The following is a 19,230-nucleotide window of genomic DNA, read 5'->3' as shown; positions in this document are numbered from 1 at the left end:
TAATTTGGTCTTTTCATAGGATACAAGTGATAATTTAAGGGTATACAAGTGATAATAAAATAATTTAAGGGTATAAAAGTGATAATTTTCAAGGGTAAAATCGTCAATTCACTATTATTCCGTTAACTTTCAAACGGCAGTTAACGGTTTGGTGGTCGGCATATAGCTTTTGTCAATTTAGAGTGGATGATTGATACACCCTCAAAGTGTTGTAGTATTTTTTATAACAGAACATTTATAGGGTATACGAATGATAATATCCCAAAAAGTAATAGTAAACAGGTGCAGGGGAGAAAAAAAACATGATGCATGTGTAGAAGATAAAAATCATTAATTAGTATTTTATGCATAAGCATGGGCATCAAGGGATATTGGTTTATGGTATAAAAAAAAAAAGAGTAGAAATGAATGCAGTAGAGGACTATTTTGGTATTTATGAGGGTGTTCAGAGTAAAAAATAATTTCTCAAAGTTTATTAATGAGGGTACATAATAATAAAATGTTAAAAGTATATTATATAGTGCAAATAGCCTCATGCATTAACTTCTCATCTGGCACATTTCTCTCTCTCTTTTTATTTTTAACAAGCCCTTATACACACCGGATAAATTTCAACCAACACCGTACTATACTTGTAAAGAGAGTTCAAAGAGCCATATTAGCAGTTCCTGGAACTATATTATTCATCAATTTTTTATAATAATATTTTTTTTGTTTGAGTACTTCATATCTTTGAATATATATATGTGTGTGTGTGTGTGTGTGTGTGTGTGTGTGTGTGTGTGGATCCCCATATCTTACATGCATATAAGATACAACCCCCTTACATGAACAGTACGAAGGTCCCACACATACATTGTTCATGTGAGGGGAATGTATCTTACATGCATGTAAGATAGGGATAGCCTATATACATTCTCATTAACGTCACTACTTTGGATTGTTGTTTTCGATGAAATGCATGGATGCAAGGCTTGCTAGTTGCTTGGAAACTGAGATGACAAAGCTCTTAGTTCATGATATGATGATGATGAAGGAATGTCGTCTGATTGCTGTGATGATTGGGAGGGAGAGATGGATCTCTTCTCAATAAAATAACGGAATTCAACTCTTCTCAATACTGTAATAAATTATTTGATTATTTCAAACCCAAAGTTACGCTAAATTATCTCAATTAACTTTTATTTTATTAGTTGACTATCTCGATCGACTGCTTCCAAGCTGGCTTGTTTTCCACGGCATATTAAGTCTTCGTTAGTCATTACAATTCAATGCTTGCACATGTTAATTATTTGATAATTCCATGCAAATCCAAGCATACAATTCAATAGAAACCCAATCACACCCTTAAATTATTTAAAGGGAAATTATAGAGCCCTCCTCCTCCTTTGGTTTATCCCATTATCAAAAATACTAAAAAGTTTGAATTTATTTATTTTCATCTTATGTTTTTAATTAGTATCAGCCATCCACCAAAATGATAGAAAAATTCATACAAAATTACCACTATAGCCATTTGTGTTTGTTTCTGTATTGTCATTTCATAAGTGCAATTCAATTTTTTCAGTAGATGACTAATACAAATTGTTGCTTTGGATGAAATGGATGGATGCAAAGCTTGCTTGGAAACTAAGAGGACTGCTCTGTCAGAAATCAAAAACTTCTTCATAGCAGCCAGTGATATTGGATATGATGACGAAGTTCTTAGTTCATGGTTTGATGATAATGAAGGAATGTTGTCTGATGATGATTGGGAGGGAGCGATGAATCTCTTTTCAATAAAATAACGGAATTGAATTCTTCTCAATACTGGATAAATTATTTGATTATTTCAAACCCAAACTTGCGCTTAAATTAACTTTTATTTTATTAGTTGACCATCTTAATCAATGTTGACTATCTCGATCAACTGCTTTCAAGCTAGCTTGTTTTCCCCGGAGTATTAATGAAGCGTTTTTCCTCATCGTTCCAGGCCTTATAAGTCTTCGTTAGTCATTACAATTCAATGCTTGCATATATTATTTGATAATTCAATGCAAATCCAAGCATACAATTCAACAGAAACCCAATCACACCCTTAAATTTGTATTTTTCATCTTATGTTTTTAATTTGTATCAACCATCCACCAAAAGGACAGAAAAATCTATACAAAAATACCACTATTACCATTTGTATTTGCTTATGTATTGTCATTTCATAAGTGTAATTCTATTTTTTTTAATAGATGACTAATACGAATTGCGCTTTTATTACGCTTAAATTCTTAAAATTATCTCAATTAACTTTTATTTTGTTAGTTGACTAGCTCAATCAATTGTTGACTATCTCGATCAACTGGCTCCAAGTTGGCTTGTCTTCCACGAAGTATTAATGAAGCATTTTTCCAAATTGGTCCAAGCCTTATAAGTCTTCGTTAGTCATTACAATTCAATGCTTGCACATGTTAATTATTTGATAATTCCATGCAAATCCAAGCATACAATTCAATAGAAACCCAATCACACCCTTAAATTATTTAAAGGGAAATTATAAAGCTCTCCTCCTCCTTTGGTTTATCCCGTTATCAAAAATACTAAAAAATTTAAATTTATTTATTTTTCATCTCATGTTTTTAATTTGTATCAGCCATCCATCAAAAGGATAGAAAAATTCATACAAAATTACCACTATAGCCATTTGTGTTTGTTTTTGTATTGTCATTTCATAAGTGCAATTCTATTTTTTCAGTAGATGACTAATACGAATTGCAAACTTAAGGCGAAAAATGAATAAATGCTAAACTTAGGACGGATAGTTGATAATTTTGCTTATTTAAATTCTTAATCAACTTTTGTTTTATAGCATCGGCAGTCTCCTTCAATTGGTAGAGGAAAAATAGCAGTCAGCCACTTGTTTGTTGCTTAATTTGAAAGTCAATGATCAGCTTTAATTTTCCCCGTAGTTGTAATAATATATGGGAAATTAGCTAAATTGAACCTCTGTACATCTGTCCCAAGTTCATATGAAATTTCTGTTTTTGTAATTTCAAGTGATTGTAATAGTAGTAGAGTTGCAGATTGAGAGCAATCGAAACATAATTTCCTTATTAAGGCTTATCAATATACGAGGATCCTGTAATCTTTTAATCAAAGAAATTATAATTATGAGTAAACTGAACATGCTAATTTTAATCATAAAGGAAAACAACTGGGAAATAAGAGTAAATAAAATTACCAATTCTTGGGAATGTCCTTCTTTTCTTTCATATATTTCTACATTTTCATGATCTGTATTGTTTTTTTCCTACAAAAAACAACAATTAATTTTTTTTAACATTACATATATTGCCTACAAATTGAACCTAGCATAGGTAGATAATACCTTTTTGTCCTTCTTCAATTCTTGTTCTAGTTCCAATTTCTCATCAGGGGTGAAGAGCTTTGACACAGTAAAATTCTCAAGTCCCTTTTTCAAATTGTAATCATTCATTTTCAGTTTATAAATAAAATCTTTTCCACAAAGGCTTTGAATTTCTGCAAGGACATCCCTACTATATAAAGGTAGTCTATTAAACAACTTGTGGGCTGATGTATCAAGTAACTTCTCAGCTACATGATTGAATAAAACAAAAGTTGTCTCTATTATTTTATTCATGACTTTTATATGTATTTTGTACCTACATTAGAATAATGAATTAGAGTGAAAAACTAACAACATAATAAGCAATTTAAAAAAATTAATATTATTTTCTTACATCACAAGAGAATAGTCACGTTCCTTTTTGCAAGTGCCACACATATAAATACCGTTTGTAGGTATGCCCTTTTTTATGCATGTTTTGCATGAAACATAGTACCATCCAAAGGAGTTGTCTATTTCTCTATTCTTGCCCCGCACAGTAACAATATATTCCTACAATTAAACAATAAGCATTTACAAAAATAATAAGGACATTCCAACATTTAGGAACAAATAACACAAATGGATGAGAAAGAAAAAAGAAAAATAAAAAAACCACCTTCAGTTGAAAACTCCAATCAGCCTCAAACAGTTCTTTAATGCACATCGTGTTGTGGAACATCTCTTCCTCAAAAGTAATCTTATTCACATTCGAACTTTCAATAACTTGCACAACGTTGGAGACGGTAGAATATCTTTCAATTAATGATGCTACATAATCTATTTGAAGATTTATGTAGATTTTGCTTGCACTTATGGCAAAGAAACTAACCTCACATGTTTAGAGCAAATGTAACCTAAAACGAAACTTGAACAAAATCCAAATTTGTGTATAATATTAAGATAGCCACATTGCATTTGAAAATGTTAATTAGTGGGATTTAAATAAAATAATCACCTTGGAATTTTTTAATGGTTGTAGAAGTTACTATCACAATACAAGGACCCTCATCTTTCTTGTACAAATTTGAATCAAATATCTCCCCTAACTTTCCCAATAAAGTAATATTTGTTGTTACCGAGCTATCCATAAAAATTAACAAAAGTTAATAATGTAAAGAGAAACAATAACTAAAAAATAACATAAATAACTAAAAAAAACAATAACTAAAAAATATAAAGTCATAGTTTTCTTGATTATATTCAACTGACTAATCTGTTAGAACTTTTATATCTCTTTTTTTTCCAACTAGCTCCAACGATCTCGATATCACCCACACCACATAAACTTCCGATAACATCTGTAATATTATGGAAAAATAACATAAACATGTTAAAACATAAGGATTAATAATTTCTAATATACACTTAAAGATTAACAAACATTAATAATTAAAAAAATACATGAGAGGATTGTGTTATCATTCACACGTAAATCAATCAAATTCGGAGATACCAATTGGAATCCATTGATCGGAATCTTGACAGTTCATTCTTCTAACCTCTTAAGAGAAGTTATAATCAAAAAAATAATCTTATACTAATTTGAAAGTAGTATGTACTCGCCTGTAATTGAAACAACTTTTAAATTCTTGATATTGTACAAAGAACCCTCACTCAACATGTGCTTAAACATTGTCACTAAATTTTTCCTAATTGTTGCATGCATTAGATTTTCCTACAAAAAAAAAAAAAAACACATACTACATTAAGTGTGAAACAATTGGGAAAAAATGAGAGAAAACAATGGAAGAATGAATTTTTTATACAACCTTTTCATCAATAAAAATCATGTCAACACTAATCAATTCTCCATTCTTTTTAGTATTAGTAGACTCCCACATCCTACAAAGCCTAACCCTTATCATCCAACTATCTTTATTATTGTTCAACTCATGAGGAAAATAATACTCCATAAAGCACACAATACCAAGAATTCAAATAAATCAAACAATAAAAATACAAGTATTTTTCTAAAGAGGATGTTGATTAAATAAATAAATAAAACCTAAACATAACAAATGTTAAATATTTAATGTTTAGAGAGCTTGAAGAAGCCAAAATGCACTCAACAAAATGTTGCATAATTAAATATGAGATTATGACATTAAAATTAGGACCTAGTGGCATTCTTGAGGGGAAGATGAAAAAACCGCTCTTCCTATGTTAATTAATTGAACTCATGAAGAAAAGAGTATTCCATGAAACACACAATACCAAAAATTCAAATAAATCAAACAATAAAAATACAAGTATTTTTCTAAAGAGGATGTTGATTAAATAAATAAATAACATAAACATAATAAATCTTAAATATTTAGTGTTTAGAGAGTTTGAAGAAGCCAAAAGGCACTAAATAAAATGTTGTATAATTAAATATGGGATTATGACATTGAAATTAGGCCCTAGTGGCATTGTTGAGGGAAGATGAACCTCTCTTCATATGTTAATTAATTGATATATTTTAAGCCACTAAAGTTTAATTGCTAGCATAATAAAATAAATGAATGTTTCAAAATACTTTTAATTAATTATTATTAATGGTTATATATTGTTGGATTTAAATAGAAAGAGGAAGAAACATGTACAAAGAATATCCACAAGTATTTTAAATATTTTAGATAATAGAGGATATAAAAATATGAGGTTGAGGGAAGATGAAAGAACTTTTCTGCCTATATTAATTAGTTGATGTATTTTAAGCCACTAAAGTTTAATTGCTAGCATAATAAAATTTGAAGGAGCCAAAAGGCACTCAACAAAAGGTTGCATAATTAAATATGAGATTATGACATTAAAATTAGACCCTAGTGACATTGTTGAGGGAAGATGAAAGAACCTCTCTTCTTATATTAATTAATTGATGTATTTCAAGCCACTAAAGTTTAATTGCTAGCATAATAAAATAAATGAATGTTTCAAAAGACTTATAATTAATTATTATTAATGGTTACATATTGTTGGATTTAAATAGAAAGAGGAAGAAACATGTACAAAGAATATCCACCAATATTTTAGATATTTTAGATAATAGAAAATATAAAAAGATGAGGAATGGTGATGCCACATCAGCTCTTCTAGTCCCAGCTTTATATATATATATATAGATTGGTTCACAATTTGGATCAAATTTCAAATTGAAATTTAATAAAATCTTAGATTATCACACAAAATTAAAATCAATATCATCGCTAACAAGCGGTTCATAAAATTTTAAAATCCAATATTAAAACTCATCATATGTTGTTCAAGGTGATAGAATAATAGTAAAGAAGATAGGTGGTTGTGGTAGTAATAATGAACTTGTTGTCAACAAAAATAGGTACTGGGGTAATTGTTATGCTAGCAAAAGAGGGGGACAGAGAGAATAAATAAAATAAAATAAAAAATTTTAAATTTTAATAAGGATAATTCTAAAAAATATTAAGATAAATTAAAAAACATAAGACAAGTGAGATAATTTGAGGGTGTCAAATATTATATATTACTCTTGCTTCAAGCAATCATCGTCAAATCAAGTCTGACCCTTACCCAACCCACCGTTGATTACTGTCACGTAGACATAACCACGGCCACACAATAAAACTATTTAAAGACTATATTATACACACCCACACACACAAAGATATAATTAAAAAAAAAAGGAACCTTATCTAATTTATTTTACTAAATTTGCTTTGATTTCTATATGAAGAAATATATGTATATATCAACTATTTCTTTTAATTTTTTTTATAATATACAATAAGAAGTCTTTTGAGTGTCTGAATCATACAAAATAGAATAGCATGCTCGTGCCAATGAAAGCTAGCGATATCATTTGGTCTGAGATCTCAAATTTTAGTTGAGTTTACATACTATGCTTTTTAGTCCAGTTGGACGTAAAAAGTTTTGGATCCAGTTAAATTGGATCAACTTTACGGTGGAACATTGATGATGACCGCACGATCATATAAATAATTATTAAATTTATACTTACCATTATGATTTGATGGTCATCATCAGTGCTCCGCCGTAAAATTAATCCAACTCAACGACAGCCAAAAGTTTTTAGTAGAATTTCAAATTTAACTATGTTTCCGTAAATTTTATCACCAAAAAAACGATTAGTACATAAAATTTCTTCCAACCCCCTTCAACTTTGAAAGTTTACATATCATCCCTCAATTTCAAACACTTTACAATTTAATGTCGTCTTAAAATTAATTTTTGTAACATTTTGGCCCGTAAACGAATACTTCACATTCATCATTAACGATTGTTGTGCGGGTCGCAGTCGAGCAAGAAATATACATCTCTTTCTAGAAGAAGAAAAAGGAGGAATCTCCTAGAAATATCGAAGGACCTTGAATGTGAATTTTAGCTAGCGCATATATTTTGACTAACAACAATCAGCAATAATTCCATATGGTTGGTAATTATTAACAATAAAGAATTAGATTTTCACTTATTAAAATACTTGGTTTATGATTTTTTCCTATGCTCCATTATCTACTTGGTTTATGATTTTTTCCTATGCTCCATTATCCATTTTTCCAAACTAGTTACCAAAATCATAGTCACCCCACTTCGTAATGTTGTCGATCCATATCTTTTAAAATTTAGATTCGGAATTTTACAACGTTATAAAATTTTTTTACGTTTTTTATTTTTCAATAATTTATACTATTGTAAAATTTTTTTACAATATTGTAAAACTTCATTTCAAAAACTGAAGGGCGCTTATATCTAAAAATAATTATATAAAGCATTATGTTTGTCGATTAATACTTTTCAAACAAGGGTTAGTCATAAATGTTCGTGGTAATAATTTATAATAAAAAATCTATCTTAACCTCTTTCATCAATACATATAATTTGTGGAAATACTTTCAAATATTAAAAACAAATTATTTTTTTTCTCACTAAAGCACTAATAACCCTCCCAATTTCTGTTTATTACCATTTATTACAAAAACAAATACTTCATCTCATCATCAATGTGATGGTATTATTCTTAATTGAAAAGTAACTACTGATTTCCAATGTTAATAACTTGTGTTATTCTATCTTACAATATCATACTACACACTATGATATTTACCATCAATGTATATTTTTTTTCCCCCAAATTGTTTTTCAACTTCAATGGCCTTGTAAGGAGAGAGTGGAATAAATATATATAGATGGATGAGTACTGTATGCAGCCACAAAGATGATGATTTGTGCTAGTATCCTCCTTTGCTCTTATCCAATTGGGTTTTGTTATTGCACCCGTGCATGTATCAGAGGTTACGTCGCCCAGTCAAGTTGCGACGCTTTAAATTTATTATCCCCAACCACAAGTGACGGATTAATGGTGTCCGTTTGAACAAAGACAAACAAATGACAGGTTCAATGAGTTTAATAATTTTGACTCATGAATTAGATTTTTCGTTTGCACTGACTGTATATTTTATTCGCCAATAACAGTTTATTTGTACACAATTTAACAAAGTCTTCACAGGTTGCTAGCTCCTTTCAAGCTTTCAATCCATATCAACAATGGCGTTCTAGACTTTTAGGTCGCTTTTGAGCAACGTCGGCTTTGGGGCGATGTTGACAAATAATATCATGAATTTTAACATCATTTAAATGAAATAAGATTATGGGTTGAAAAAACAAAATGAATCCGGATTTTTCCATGACGTGTACTTTCTTGATCAAATAAATTAAAAAAAAGTATAAAAATAGATAAATCTATTGTAATATTATACAATCTTTAAAAGATTCAAAGAGTGTTTAAATCTTCATTTCCCATTATATAGTTATAGAACGATTTTAGTGCCACTCATTTGATTCGATTTTTCAATTCTTTTATAAAAAGGCTCATTTGAAGAGAAATTTGCATGCCCGATTGTTAGGAACTCATCTTTTTTTTTTTTTTGAATACTGTTATACATGACTGTAGGTATTATAATTAATATTTACAAACAGATTCTACAATTGGGACCTTTTTCGTGGCATGTATTGTAATACTTACAAACAGATTCTACAATTGGGACCTTCTTCGTGGCATGTACTCCTTCAAACCCTCTCAAATATTCGAGGGATGTCCACTCTACTCACATTTCGTGAGGAATAGACTGGCTCCACTCAATTATTTGATAATTGAGGAAAGATTGTAAATAAGCCCCATAAATGCTTTTATGAAGGCTCGAACCCTTGCACTCATTATTCTAAGTGCAAGGATTCTCTCACTGGACCAAAGGCCCATTGGTACTCGAATCTCATCTTGATTTAAGTAATTTTGATTATTTTTTTCATAATTGGAGGATAAAATGCATTTTTGAACTCGAATGAAATGAGTGATAATGCAGCTATTGATTTTTTGGGTCAAAGTTGGGCTGCCAAAAAAAAAAAGGTTACATCACCCACAAGTGGTGACACTTGAAATTGAATGTGAGTAACCTTAAATCCTGGTTGTCTCTTTTCGAGAGAAGTGAAATTTGGCGTATACATTAACTACTTGTATTCTGGTCTTGTGTAGGGAAAAAAAATACAACACTGTTGATCGGTTGTTAATATAAAAAGTATGTGAAAAAAAAAAAGAAACGAAAATTAACCATAAACAAAAATTAATAATAGATTATTAGATAAGTACGTATTCATAGATTATGCAATGAGTTAGCTCATAATTCCCCTCTAAAATTGGCTTTATTAACTAAGAACAAGTGCATACGCAGACGAAAGCTCTAATTGGATTTGGAATTGATCTATTTGTCAAGGATTTTTCCCCTCGACGCAATGAATTTAATCGTTTATCAATATTGCTCTTTTAATCCTGTGAAAGCTCTAGTTAATTTAAAATAATGTTAATAATTAATAATAATCAAAGGTTTTGGCATTTAAAACATAATGAATCCAATGGATAATATAAGTAAAAGAAACCACACGTTAGCTACCCATATAATAAGATTCAAATTACTTGTTTTCCATGAAGCGAGTGTCCCGCTCCATGTAGTTTGGGTAATTTTTAACCCACCCCAAATAAATTGACATTTTGTACCGCGTTCTCAAAAAGTTTGACTTGTTGCACCGCGTCCTCAATTTTGTTATTTTCTCAGTTAAGTTTAACGGTGAAGGGATAAAATTAGAAGTTTATTCCTTAAATTAATTTTAATGGGAATTCTCTTTATTGCAATTGAAATAAAAATCTGAAAAATTAAAGGAAAAATAATAGTGGTGACAATGTACATGTAACAAGAAATTTTTTTTATTGCAATTGAAATAAAAACCTTTAAAAAAATTAAATGAGCTAAAAATTTTATTTTTTTTATATAGAGGGTCATTTTTATCATTCAATCAAAAGTTAGATGGAACCGTTAGAAATAACTGAAAAATTAATGGAATTAGAGACACAGTGCAACACGTTATTTTTTTTAGTGCGCGGTGCAAAATGTTAATTTATTTAAGGGTAGGAAATTTCCCATGTAGTTTTGTGAGAAGAAATTTACAACAGAAATCAAGCAATCAAATCATGACAAGAAGACAAAATATAATAAAAAGGATGTAAAAAGTTTCCCCCATATATAGGCCCCTGCCCACGCAAATTAATGCTGGCCATGAATTGATCAATTTTGGCCGTGAGAGATGAAGACAATGTTGATGATAAGTCCATCAACCCACGGACACTTATATGCTCTGTTTGCGTGGCCTAATGATTTTGGACATGGATGGCAGAAATTTCCATGGGGACAGGAGCCTTGGGGAGTTTTCTTATTTGGGAAGGATATGAGGATGATTTTATGTCTAATTGCTTATTCGGGAAAGGGACGTGGACGATTTTTACCCAATTACTTATTCAGGGAAGGGATGGGGATGTGGTGGAATCCCCATCCCCTCTCCATTTTCCCATTTCTCTATTTTAATTTTTTATTTTTTTAGAATTATTAGTCAATAAATAATAAATTTTAAATTGTAAAATATTGAATATTTGTGTAAATAAAAAATATCAAAATATTTATACAAATAATATAAATATTAGTTAATATAAAATGTTTAATATAATTTAAACTTAACTACAACCAAAAGCCCACAAGCTCATAACTCACAAATCAAACTCTAAATCACTTTCTTACAGTTTTGCTTCTCCTTTCCAAATTATTCGTGCAGTACTAACTACTAAGCACCCAACTCGTCTTCATCTTATCATAGCCTAGTAGCACGTTGCATTGTCAGTGGGCGAGTAGCCTAACTCATCGCAACGTCAACTAGCATCCACACATGCAGCTTTATTGCGTCATATAGGTGATCAGCAAGTATCATTACTCATGGACAACAATCATGTCAATATTGTATAAAAATCACATTATTTGAATTTTGTTTTGAAAATCATTATTTGAATATTATATATACCAAAAGTTTGAAGGAGTAGAATGAAACATAAGGCCCATTCATGATCATTTTTATTTTATTTTATATATTTTTAGGTTAATATGATTAAATTAAGTTTGAAAACTAAAAAAAAATATCAGTTATTCGGGGATCGGGGATCCCTATTATTATTTGGGGAGGAGACGGAATACCCTGAAGCAATTATGACGGAGATGTGAAGGGGATAGGGACATATGCAGAACATCGGGGATGGGTCCGGAGATGTTGGTGCCCTCCCCTCCCCTCCCCATTGCCATCCCTAATTTGGAAGCCTGCCTAGACAAGTACCTACTGAGAACTTGCAATCAATAATAAATAATTTTTGTCAATTTCCTATGAAACACATGAAATAATATTTCATATTGAGATGCTACAATAATTAAATGTTTCCACGATTTAGTTGTTTCAAAAATATGACGGGGTAGGTATTAGCTAGGCAGTGCGAAAATTAGAAACTTGATAAAATTTCATTGACTTTAATCTCATTCCCTTGACATTGATTGATCGATATATGACATACACAGTAGTTTAGAGTGAAAAAAAAGATATATTAATTGAGGTTTTAGTTACCTTACATAATAATGTAAGATACATAATTTTTTCACAATTATTGGATGAAAATCTAATTGCTGTGGAAAAAACAAGATTTTGATATCTTATATTTTCACAGCGGTTGGATTTTTATCAAACGATTGTACAAAAGTTATATATCTTATATTATTATATAAGATAACAAGATCCATTAATTGATGGGTAACAGCGGAGATGAGAAAATTTAGTGCGGAGACCAACTTAGAGTTTGTTTGGAATTGAGATGTCATAGTTTAAACTGTGAAAAGAAAAGCTATAAGTGTAATTATAAAACAAAAATTAATATTATATAATGAATATAATTTTTTAATAATAAATTAATAAAAATATACTATTTTTCATCGTACAAGTAAAAAATCATATAAAGATATCTTGAAAGTTACAATAGTTATTATTTGTCAAATACTTTAGTACTATAAATTTTAAGTTACAGCTGCATAATCTCAATTCCAAACATACCATTATTCTTCGGTTCTAAAAAATCAATCAGGTCAAGATCTTCCCCATTCTTTGGTTTGGTTTATTTTGCAGAAAGGATGAGTAAAGTTTACTATTTATTATTATTGCTTCTAGATTATCAATTGACTGTAGATTTTTAATATACGACAAATTGACGAAGAAGTAAAAGGAGCAGCGGCTGCCCGTGAAATTACTTCATTTAAAAAAAAAAAGGCAAACAAAGAGTTTGGTCAAAGCTGCCGTCTCAAATTGATTTAACGCGCTTCAGATTGAAAATCGTATCGCCAGTCACTTCCCAATTTCTTTTACACGTTTTTCACGCTCGTTTTTGTAAAAGCTGTGTACTTAATTAATTTATCCTTATTACACTAATATATGCTAAATTTGGTTATTGGAATTGAAAACTTCAATTTTATTTTCAAAAACCACACTCACTAATTGGTAATTAATAAAGTGATTAAAAAAATGTGATCCATTCGGAGAAAAAAATAATAATTCTGATGGAACATGTGGCAAATATATATGAATTGTAATTGCTTCGCGAATAATAAACTTTATTCTATTATCAGTCACACAATTGGAAGAGGAATTCTTAAGAAAACTTTTGTTTCTTGTAGATTCTTTTATGGGTTAATTTTGAATTATCTTGTGAATTGATTATTTTTAAATAATTTTTTATTTTTGAAAACTTTACTTTATCCTTTATTTTTGTTAAGAATTATCAATTTTGTTAAGAACATTAAAAAAATATATTATCAACTCACCCCTATTTTTCTCTTATCTCTTAAATAAAAAATAAGAGTAACTCTAAATTTTTAAAAGTAAGGAAGGTGATTTAAAAATAATCAATTTATGAGGAGAATAATCCAACTTAATCTTATTTGATTTCTTAACTTCTCTAATATTCTTTCCTTTCCCATGTGGCCATGTCCTTGTTTTGTTTTTTTTTTTTTTGTTTTTAAATATAAATGTAAGTTTGTTTTCAAAGCGATACCTTCACTCTCTAAATTGTTAGATTTGTTCAAATGAACGGCTAGGTATTTTAAAGTATTAAAAAAAATAAGATACTTCTGATGTAATAGTTACGTTTAAGATTTTATCTCATTTAAAATTAGATTTATTCAATATGTGTTAAAAAATAATCAATAAATAATAAATAAATAATATACTATCAATGCCTATGTAACAATCATTGACCAAGTTCATCAAATTGAGAGAGTCATTAATGTAGTGGGATATCAAAAAGTCCACTTTACATAATTATATATTAGAAAGCATGAACTCAGCATGAAATAGACATGCCGAAATACAATATAACAAATTGACTATCGAAATTAGTTATATGTCCCTTCCTTCACATATCCTCTCAGGATTTGACAGATCTTATTATAAAATTAACAAACAATATTAATTTAATCAATATGATTTAACGAATTTTGAACTTGATCAACAAGCTAATTAATCTGAATTATCCCATTGGCCTTTAAATTTCAAGTGGGGTTGCAGCAATGCTGAGCACATGAACAGCACCGGCCAGTTAACCAGCAAATTTTTATATCAATTTTTTTTTTTTGGGGTTATTAAGCTGAACGTCTAAATTTTCCTTTACGTGTTTACGTATTGGATTAAAATTCTCTCATAATCTGATATTTTACTGAATAAAAATATATGTGGATGATTGGTAATATAAAGAGACACAAGCGATAAAACTAATAAAAAAAGATATTATCATTTTACTACCGACTGACATATCATGTCAGTACCATAATTTATCGAAAAATATATTTTACTATCAAACATTTGCATCGTTATCAATTCACTATTATTCCGTTAAGAACGTTAAAAATTTGTTGGTGTCTTACTAATGTCATAAGGGCATCAAAGACATTTTCAGTTGTAAGAGTAAAATTATCTGTTAATTTGATAGATAAATTATCATTTTACTACCAAATTTTTAGTGAAATTATCATTTTATTACCAAAGTTATTCTGACATATAATACTTAAATTACAACGGGTAAAATTATCTTTTAAATTCTTGGGAGTAAAATTGACTTTTAACTCAATTTCTGTTAAACATTAATGTTTTCTTAACGAAATAGTAGTGGATTGATAATGAAGTAAATGTTTGGTAGTAAAATGCATTTTTCGACAAATCATGGTACTGACATGATATGTTAGAATAACGTTAGTAATAAAATGATAATTTATCTAATAAAAAATATTAAGTTGGGTAAAAGTGTCATCAAACCTTATTATTATTTGACATAATAAATGTACAAAGTTATCAAAGTGTGCTAACGTTTCCCTTCCCTGTTATTATAAGAATCCATACACTAGCGGAATTTTCTCATCAGATTTCATTCCTCTTTCCTATTTCGTAGCAACCTTCTCTTTCTTTTTTCCAACTTTCCTCTGCAGACTCAGTTTCGATTTTGAAATTCTTTGCTACCATCTTTTATTTCTTTAACAACTCAGCTTTTTCTCCCTTTCTTCTTCCTTCTCTATAATTCTATCAGAAATTTAAAAAATTCGAAAGGAAAAGAAACAACGACCCAGTTTCTGTTTTTTTTTTAATATCATCTGGAGATTTAAAAAATCTCTGTGTCTGGTTTATATCTGCTGTCCTTCAATGGTTTGTTCATCTTCTTTCTCTATTCTTTATTCTTGTTTGTTTTTCATTTTTTATTTATTTATAAGTTTAACGGTCTCTAATACTTTTCTTTCTGGGTTTTGAATATGTATTTACAGGCTTCTGAAATTGATCACAATATCAAATATGATGAGGTTGGTGTCCTCATTTTTGTTTTTACAGAATTAGATTGATTTTTTAATTTATTTATATAACCCTTTAGTTTGGCTAATTTATAATTTTAATTTTTTTTTTACTTTTACAGGAATTTATCTTGAATTCTCGAGGAGTAAAGCTCTTTACATGTAGCTGGATTCCGCAGAACCAAGAACCAAAGGCTTTGATTTTCATATGCCATGGCTATGCAATGGAGTGCAGCATCGGAATGAACAGTAAGTATATATTTATTTTGACTTTGTCAAAATTTAATTAATCAACTTAATTATCCTTCTGTAAACTTGATTATGAATGCTAGTTAACAAGTGTCATTTAATTGTGGGGAAAAAAAAATTCATCAGGTACCGCTATTAGGCTAGCTAATGAAGGCTATGCATGTTACGGAATTGATTATCAAGGCCATGGAAAGTCAGCTGGGTTGAGTGGTTACATCAACAACTTTGATGATCTTGTTGATGATTGCTTGAATCATTTTACAAGCATCTGTGGTAATTAAAATCCAATCCTATCATCTTTTTAACTAAAGGGCACATCTAAAATTCTTCAAATACCTCCTCAGTTTATTCATGAACATAATTTTTTTTTTTTTGGACTTTATTTATTTTGTTTGTATCTGTTTCTTCAGAAAAGGAAGAGAATAAGGAAAAAATGAGATATTTACTGGGAGAGTCAATGGGGGGAGCAATGGTTCTCCTGTTACACAGGAAAAAGCCAGATTATTTTGATGGTGCGGTATTGGTGGCTCCTATGTGTAAGGCAAGTACTAATTATTAATTATTGTCAAGTCCAAGTGTGTGTTTCTTATTGAAGCAGCTTCTGTGTGCGCCTATTATTTTGTTCATCTTCTTTTTGTTTGTTTGATTCTCTTTGATGTGTGGTGCACGTTTGTTTGGTAGCCTGGAAAAAAAATATGGGGTCCTGGAAAGTTGGATCCAGTGCACCCTATTTACTTTCTCTCTCTGGTCTTCACTTTTTTTTTTTAAACTGGAAATTTTCTTGGGAAAATAAACAGCGCCTGTTTAAAAAATGGCACAATCTTTTAGCTTAGTGGGTAGGTGAGTGACTGAGTGAGCCCCATGTTTTTGTTTTTTTTTTTATCATTTTCTACTAGACTATATAGAAAAATAAATTATTCTTCAGAGTTGTTATGCAAAAAAATTCTTCTACTCTTTATAGTGTTTTTTTTAATTTGAAGATATGAAATAGTTTCTAATAGCTGATGAAGCAAATAAATATAAGACAATTGGCATTCACAAGTTTAAAAAATAGATGTATATGTAATTTGAATAATAATTCTTAAAGAATATTTACAATAACGTCTCTCACTGTCTGGGAAAAGCCTCGAGCTGTTTATTATACACTTCCAAATTTTTCGTTGACGACTTTAAAATTTTTGCATATTTATATAATATATCCCAAGTTCATTAGAAATAAAAATTTGGGGCCAGCAACGAAAAATTTGAGGTTTTCAATGGAAAGCTGTACCATATTGTATTCATTCTATATATACTTTTTTGTCATCTTTACTTTAGATTTTTTTTTTTATATTATTAACCAGTTCATCTTATTATGTATCAATACATTGACTAGTTATTTTAGTACCAGAGCTTCAGTGACATGTAAAGTAGCAGTTAGCTTCCTTCTTAATCAAGCTCACACCTCTGACTTTTATCTGGGCCATTCAAATTTAAACAGCTACAAATCGACTTTTATGCATATGATCTTGCTCAAAAGCTGGGTCAAGAATGGGATCATTTGGACACGTGTAATTTAATTTAGTTCTGCCCTCAGATTTCATGTTATTTAAAAAACAAAAACAGAGTGTTTACTTGAATTTAATTAATGTCACATTATTTACGTGCAGATTGCTGAAAATGTGAAGCCACATCCTCTTGTTATCTCTGTCCTCACCAAGCTTTGCAAATTTATTCCAACTTGGAAAATCATCCCGAGTCAAGATATCGTTGATGTTGCATTTAAATTACCTGAGAAAAGAAAAGAGGTAAAGAAATAATCGTAGCAATAACAACCTCTTTTAATTTAGAATTTGTATACAATTCTTTGTTTAATAATTAATCTTAAGTCAATTTACAGATTAGAGCAAATCCGTATTGTTACAAAGGGCGTCCCCGATTGAAAACCGGTTACGAACTTATGAGGGTCAGTATGGATCTTGAGAATAGACTTGACGAGGTATGTTCTAAAATTTTTAACACGAAAGCGTGACTTTTAATCCACAACTGTTGTGAATTAATGGTCAAGAAAAAAATTTATGTTTACTAAATCCTTTTAACTGTCATTCTCAGGTTTCAATACCGTTTATAGTTCTCCACGGCGAAGAGGATAAAGTGACGGATAAAGCTGTTAGCATTCAATTATTCAAAGTGGCATCGAGCTCTGACAAGACCATGAAGCTTTACGAGGGGATGTGGCACGGTTTGCTTTACGGGGAGCCAGAGGAGAACACACAGATTGTGTTCAGGGACATTTTGAATTGGTTAGATGAGAGGGTTGCCACGGGCAATTCAAGAATAGAGATGGAACTAAAACATAACAATGATGATTTGATAAGTCTGAAGTGAGTTGAACTATTGAAGCAAAAGGAAATCGTATGTGTTCACTAGCCCAGTTGAGTTTCAATTGGATGATAGGTGAAAGTGGAGATGTAGATATAGAAATTGTATATCTTGTGCCATTGCTCTGGCTTTTCTGTGTTTTGAATGGATGTATGTTGATACATCGGAAGAATTCTAGACTTTATCGGTTGGAGGATGGGTTGAAGTGAGAAAAGAAAATAAAAACTAAGATGGGTTTGAGGTTGGTTGCTTCTTTAGATGCTTGTATGTTGACGAAATCTTGTGATTGAATGCAAAAATCATACAAAAGTTCGTCAGTGGGGGCTTTTTATTCCGATCCTTTCCACTACATTGTCAACGTAAAATTAGAGAACTGAAGGGCATCGTTATGGTGAGTGACATGCCACGTGTCCAGTTCTCATGGGTAGAGTTGTGCAGTGAGACTCACAACTTTCTAAAGAGAGCTGGAAACACGTCCATCAGATCAAAATCATATACCATCATTAAATATATACTGGCACATATTACCATGCGTATACAATACTTTTATGACATTAAAAAAAAAATTGTATGAGCAGTATCAAGGAAAAGTATAACCACACCTCAATGGTTCAGTGAAATAGTTATAGAGACTCTTATGTTTTAGAAATAATTATAAAGACCCCTTTTAGAACTCACAACCTCCCTTTGTTACTCATTTAGTTAGAAGCTTGAATATGAAAATTGTCTTCTAGATCATGGAATGTTATTAAAACTTCATGTTCAAGAAATAAGATTACAAATCATTATCTTTTTTTACCAAACAAAATAAAGCAATTAATCAAATTTCAATTTATTCTTTTTTTTTTTTGAAAAGAAAGTAAACATTTCATTCCTTAGGAAACAACACAATTCATTACATTCTGCACTTCAGCTGGAAATGTATCAACCCAGACATCAGTGGAAGAATTCCTTAGAGCAAACTTTGCTAAGGCATGGGCATAAGTATTACAGGTTCTAGGGATAAAAGAAAATTGGACTTTA

General features: G+C 30.1%; 1 protein-coding gene across 1 annotated transcript; it reads left to right on the top strand.

The window, feature by feature from the left end:
• The first annotated feature begins 15,135 nt into the window (after nt 1–15,135).
• Nucleotides 15,136–18,451, top strand: LOC102618728 (caffeoylshikimate esterase-like). The gene is made up of 8 exons (XM_006485947.4): nt 15,136–15,457; nt 15,574–15,609; nt 15,720–15,846; nt 15,973–16,119; nt 16,257–16,387; nt 17,496–17,633; nt 17,726–17,824; nt 17,938–18,451. The coding sequence occupies exons 1-8, from the start codon at nt 15,455–15,457 to the stop codon at nt 18,211–18,213; spliced, it is 957 nt and encodes a 318-aa protein (XP_006486010.1). The 5' UTR covers nt 15,136–15,454; the 3' UTR covers nt 18,214–18,451.
• Nucleotides 18,452–19,230: the final 779 nt, after the last annotated feature.

This window comes from Citrus sinensis, chromosome 4 (assembly GCF_022201045.2).
Source record: "Citrus sinensis cultivar Valencia sweet orange chromosome 4, DVS_A1.0, whole genome shotgun sequence".
NCBI lineage: Eukaryota > Viridiplantae > Streptophyta > Magnoliopsida > Sapindales > Rutaceae > Citrus > Citrus sinensis.
The sequence above is the reverse complement of the archived record's forward strand: the minus strand, read 5'-3'. Positions and strand labels throughout refer to the sequence as shown.

Coding starts and splice junctions, on each gene's coding strand:
- LOC102618728 (XM_006485947.4), top strand. Junction 16,388..17,495: donor TGGTGGCTCCTATGTGTAAG/GCAAGTACTAAT, acceptor ATTTACGTGCAG/ATTGCTGAAAATGTGAAGCC. Junction 17,634..17,725: donor TACCTGAGAAAAGAAAAGAG/GTAAAGAAATAA, acceptor GTCAATTTACAG/ATTAGAGCAAATCCGTATTG.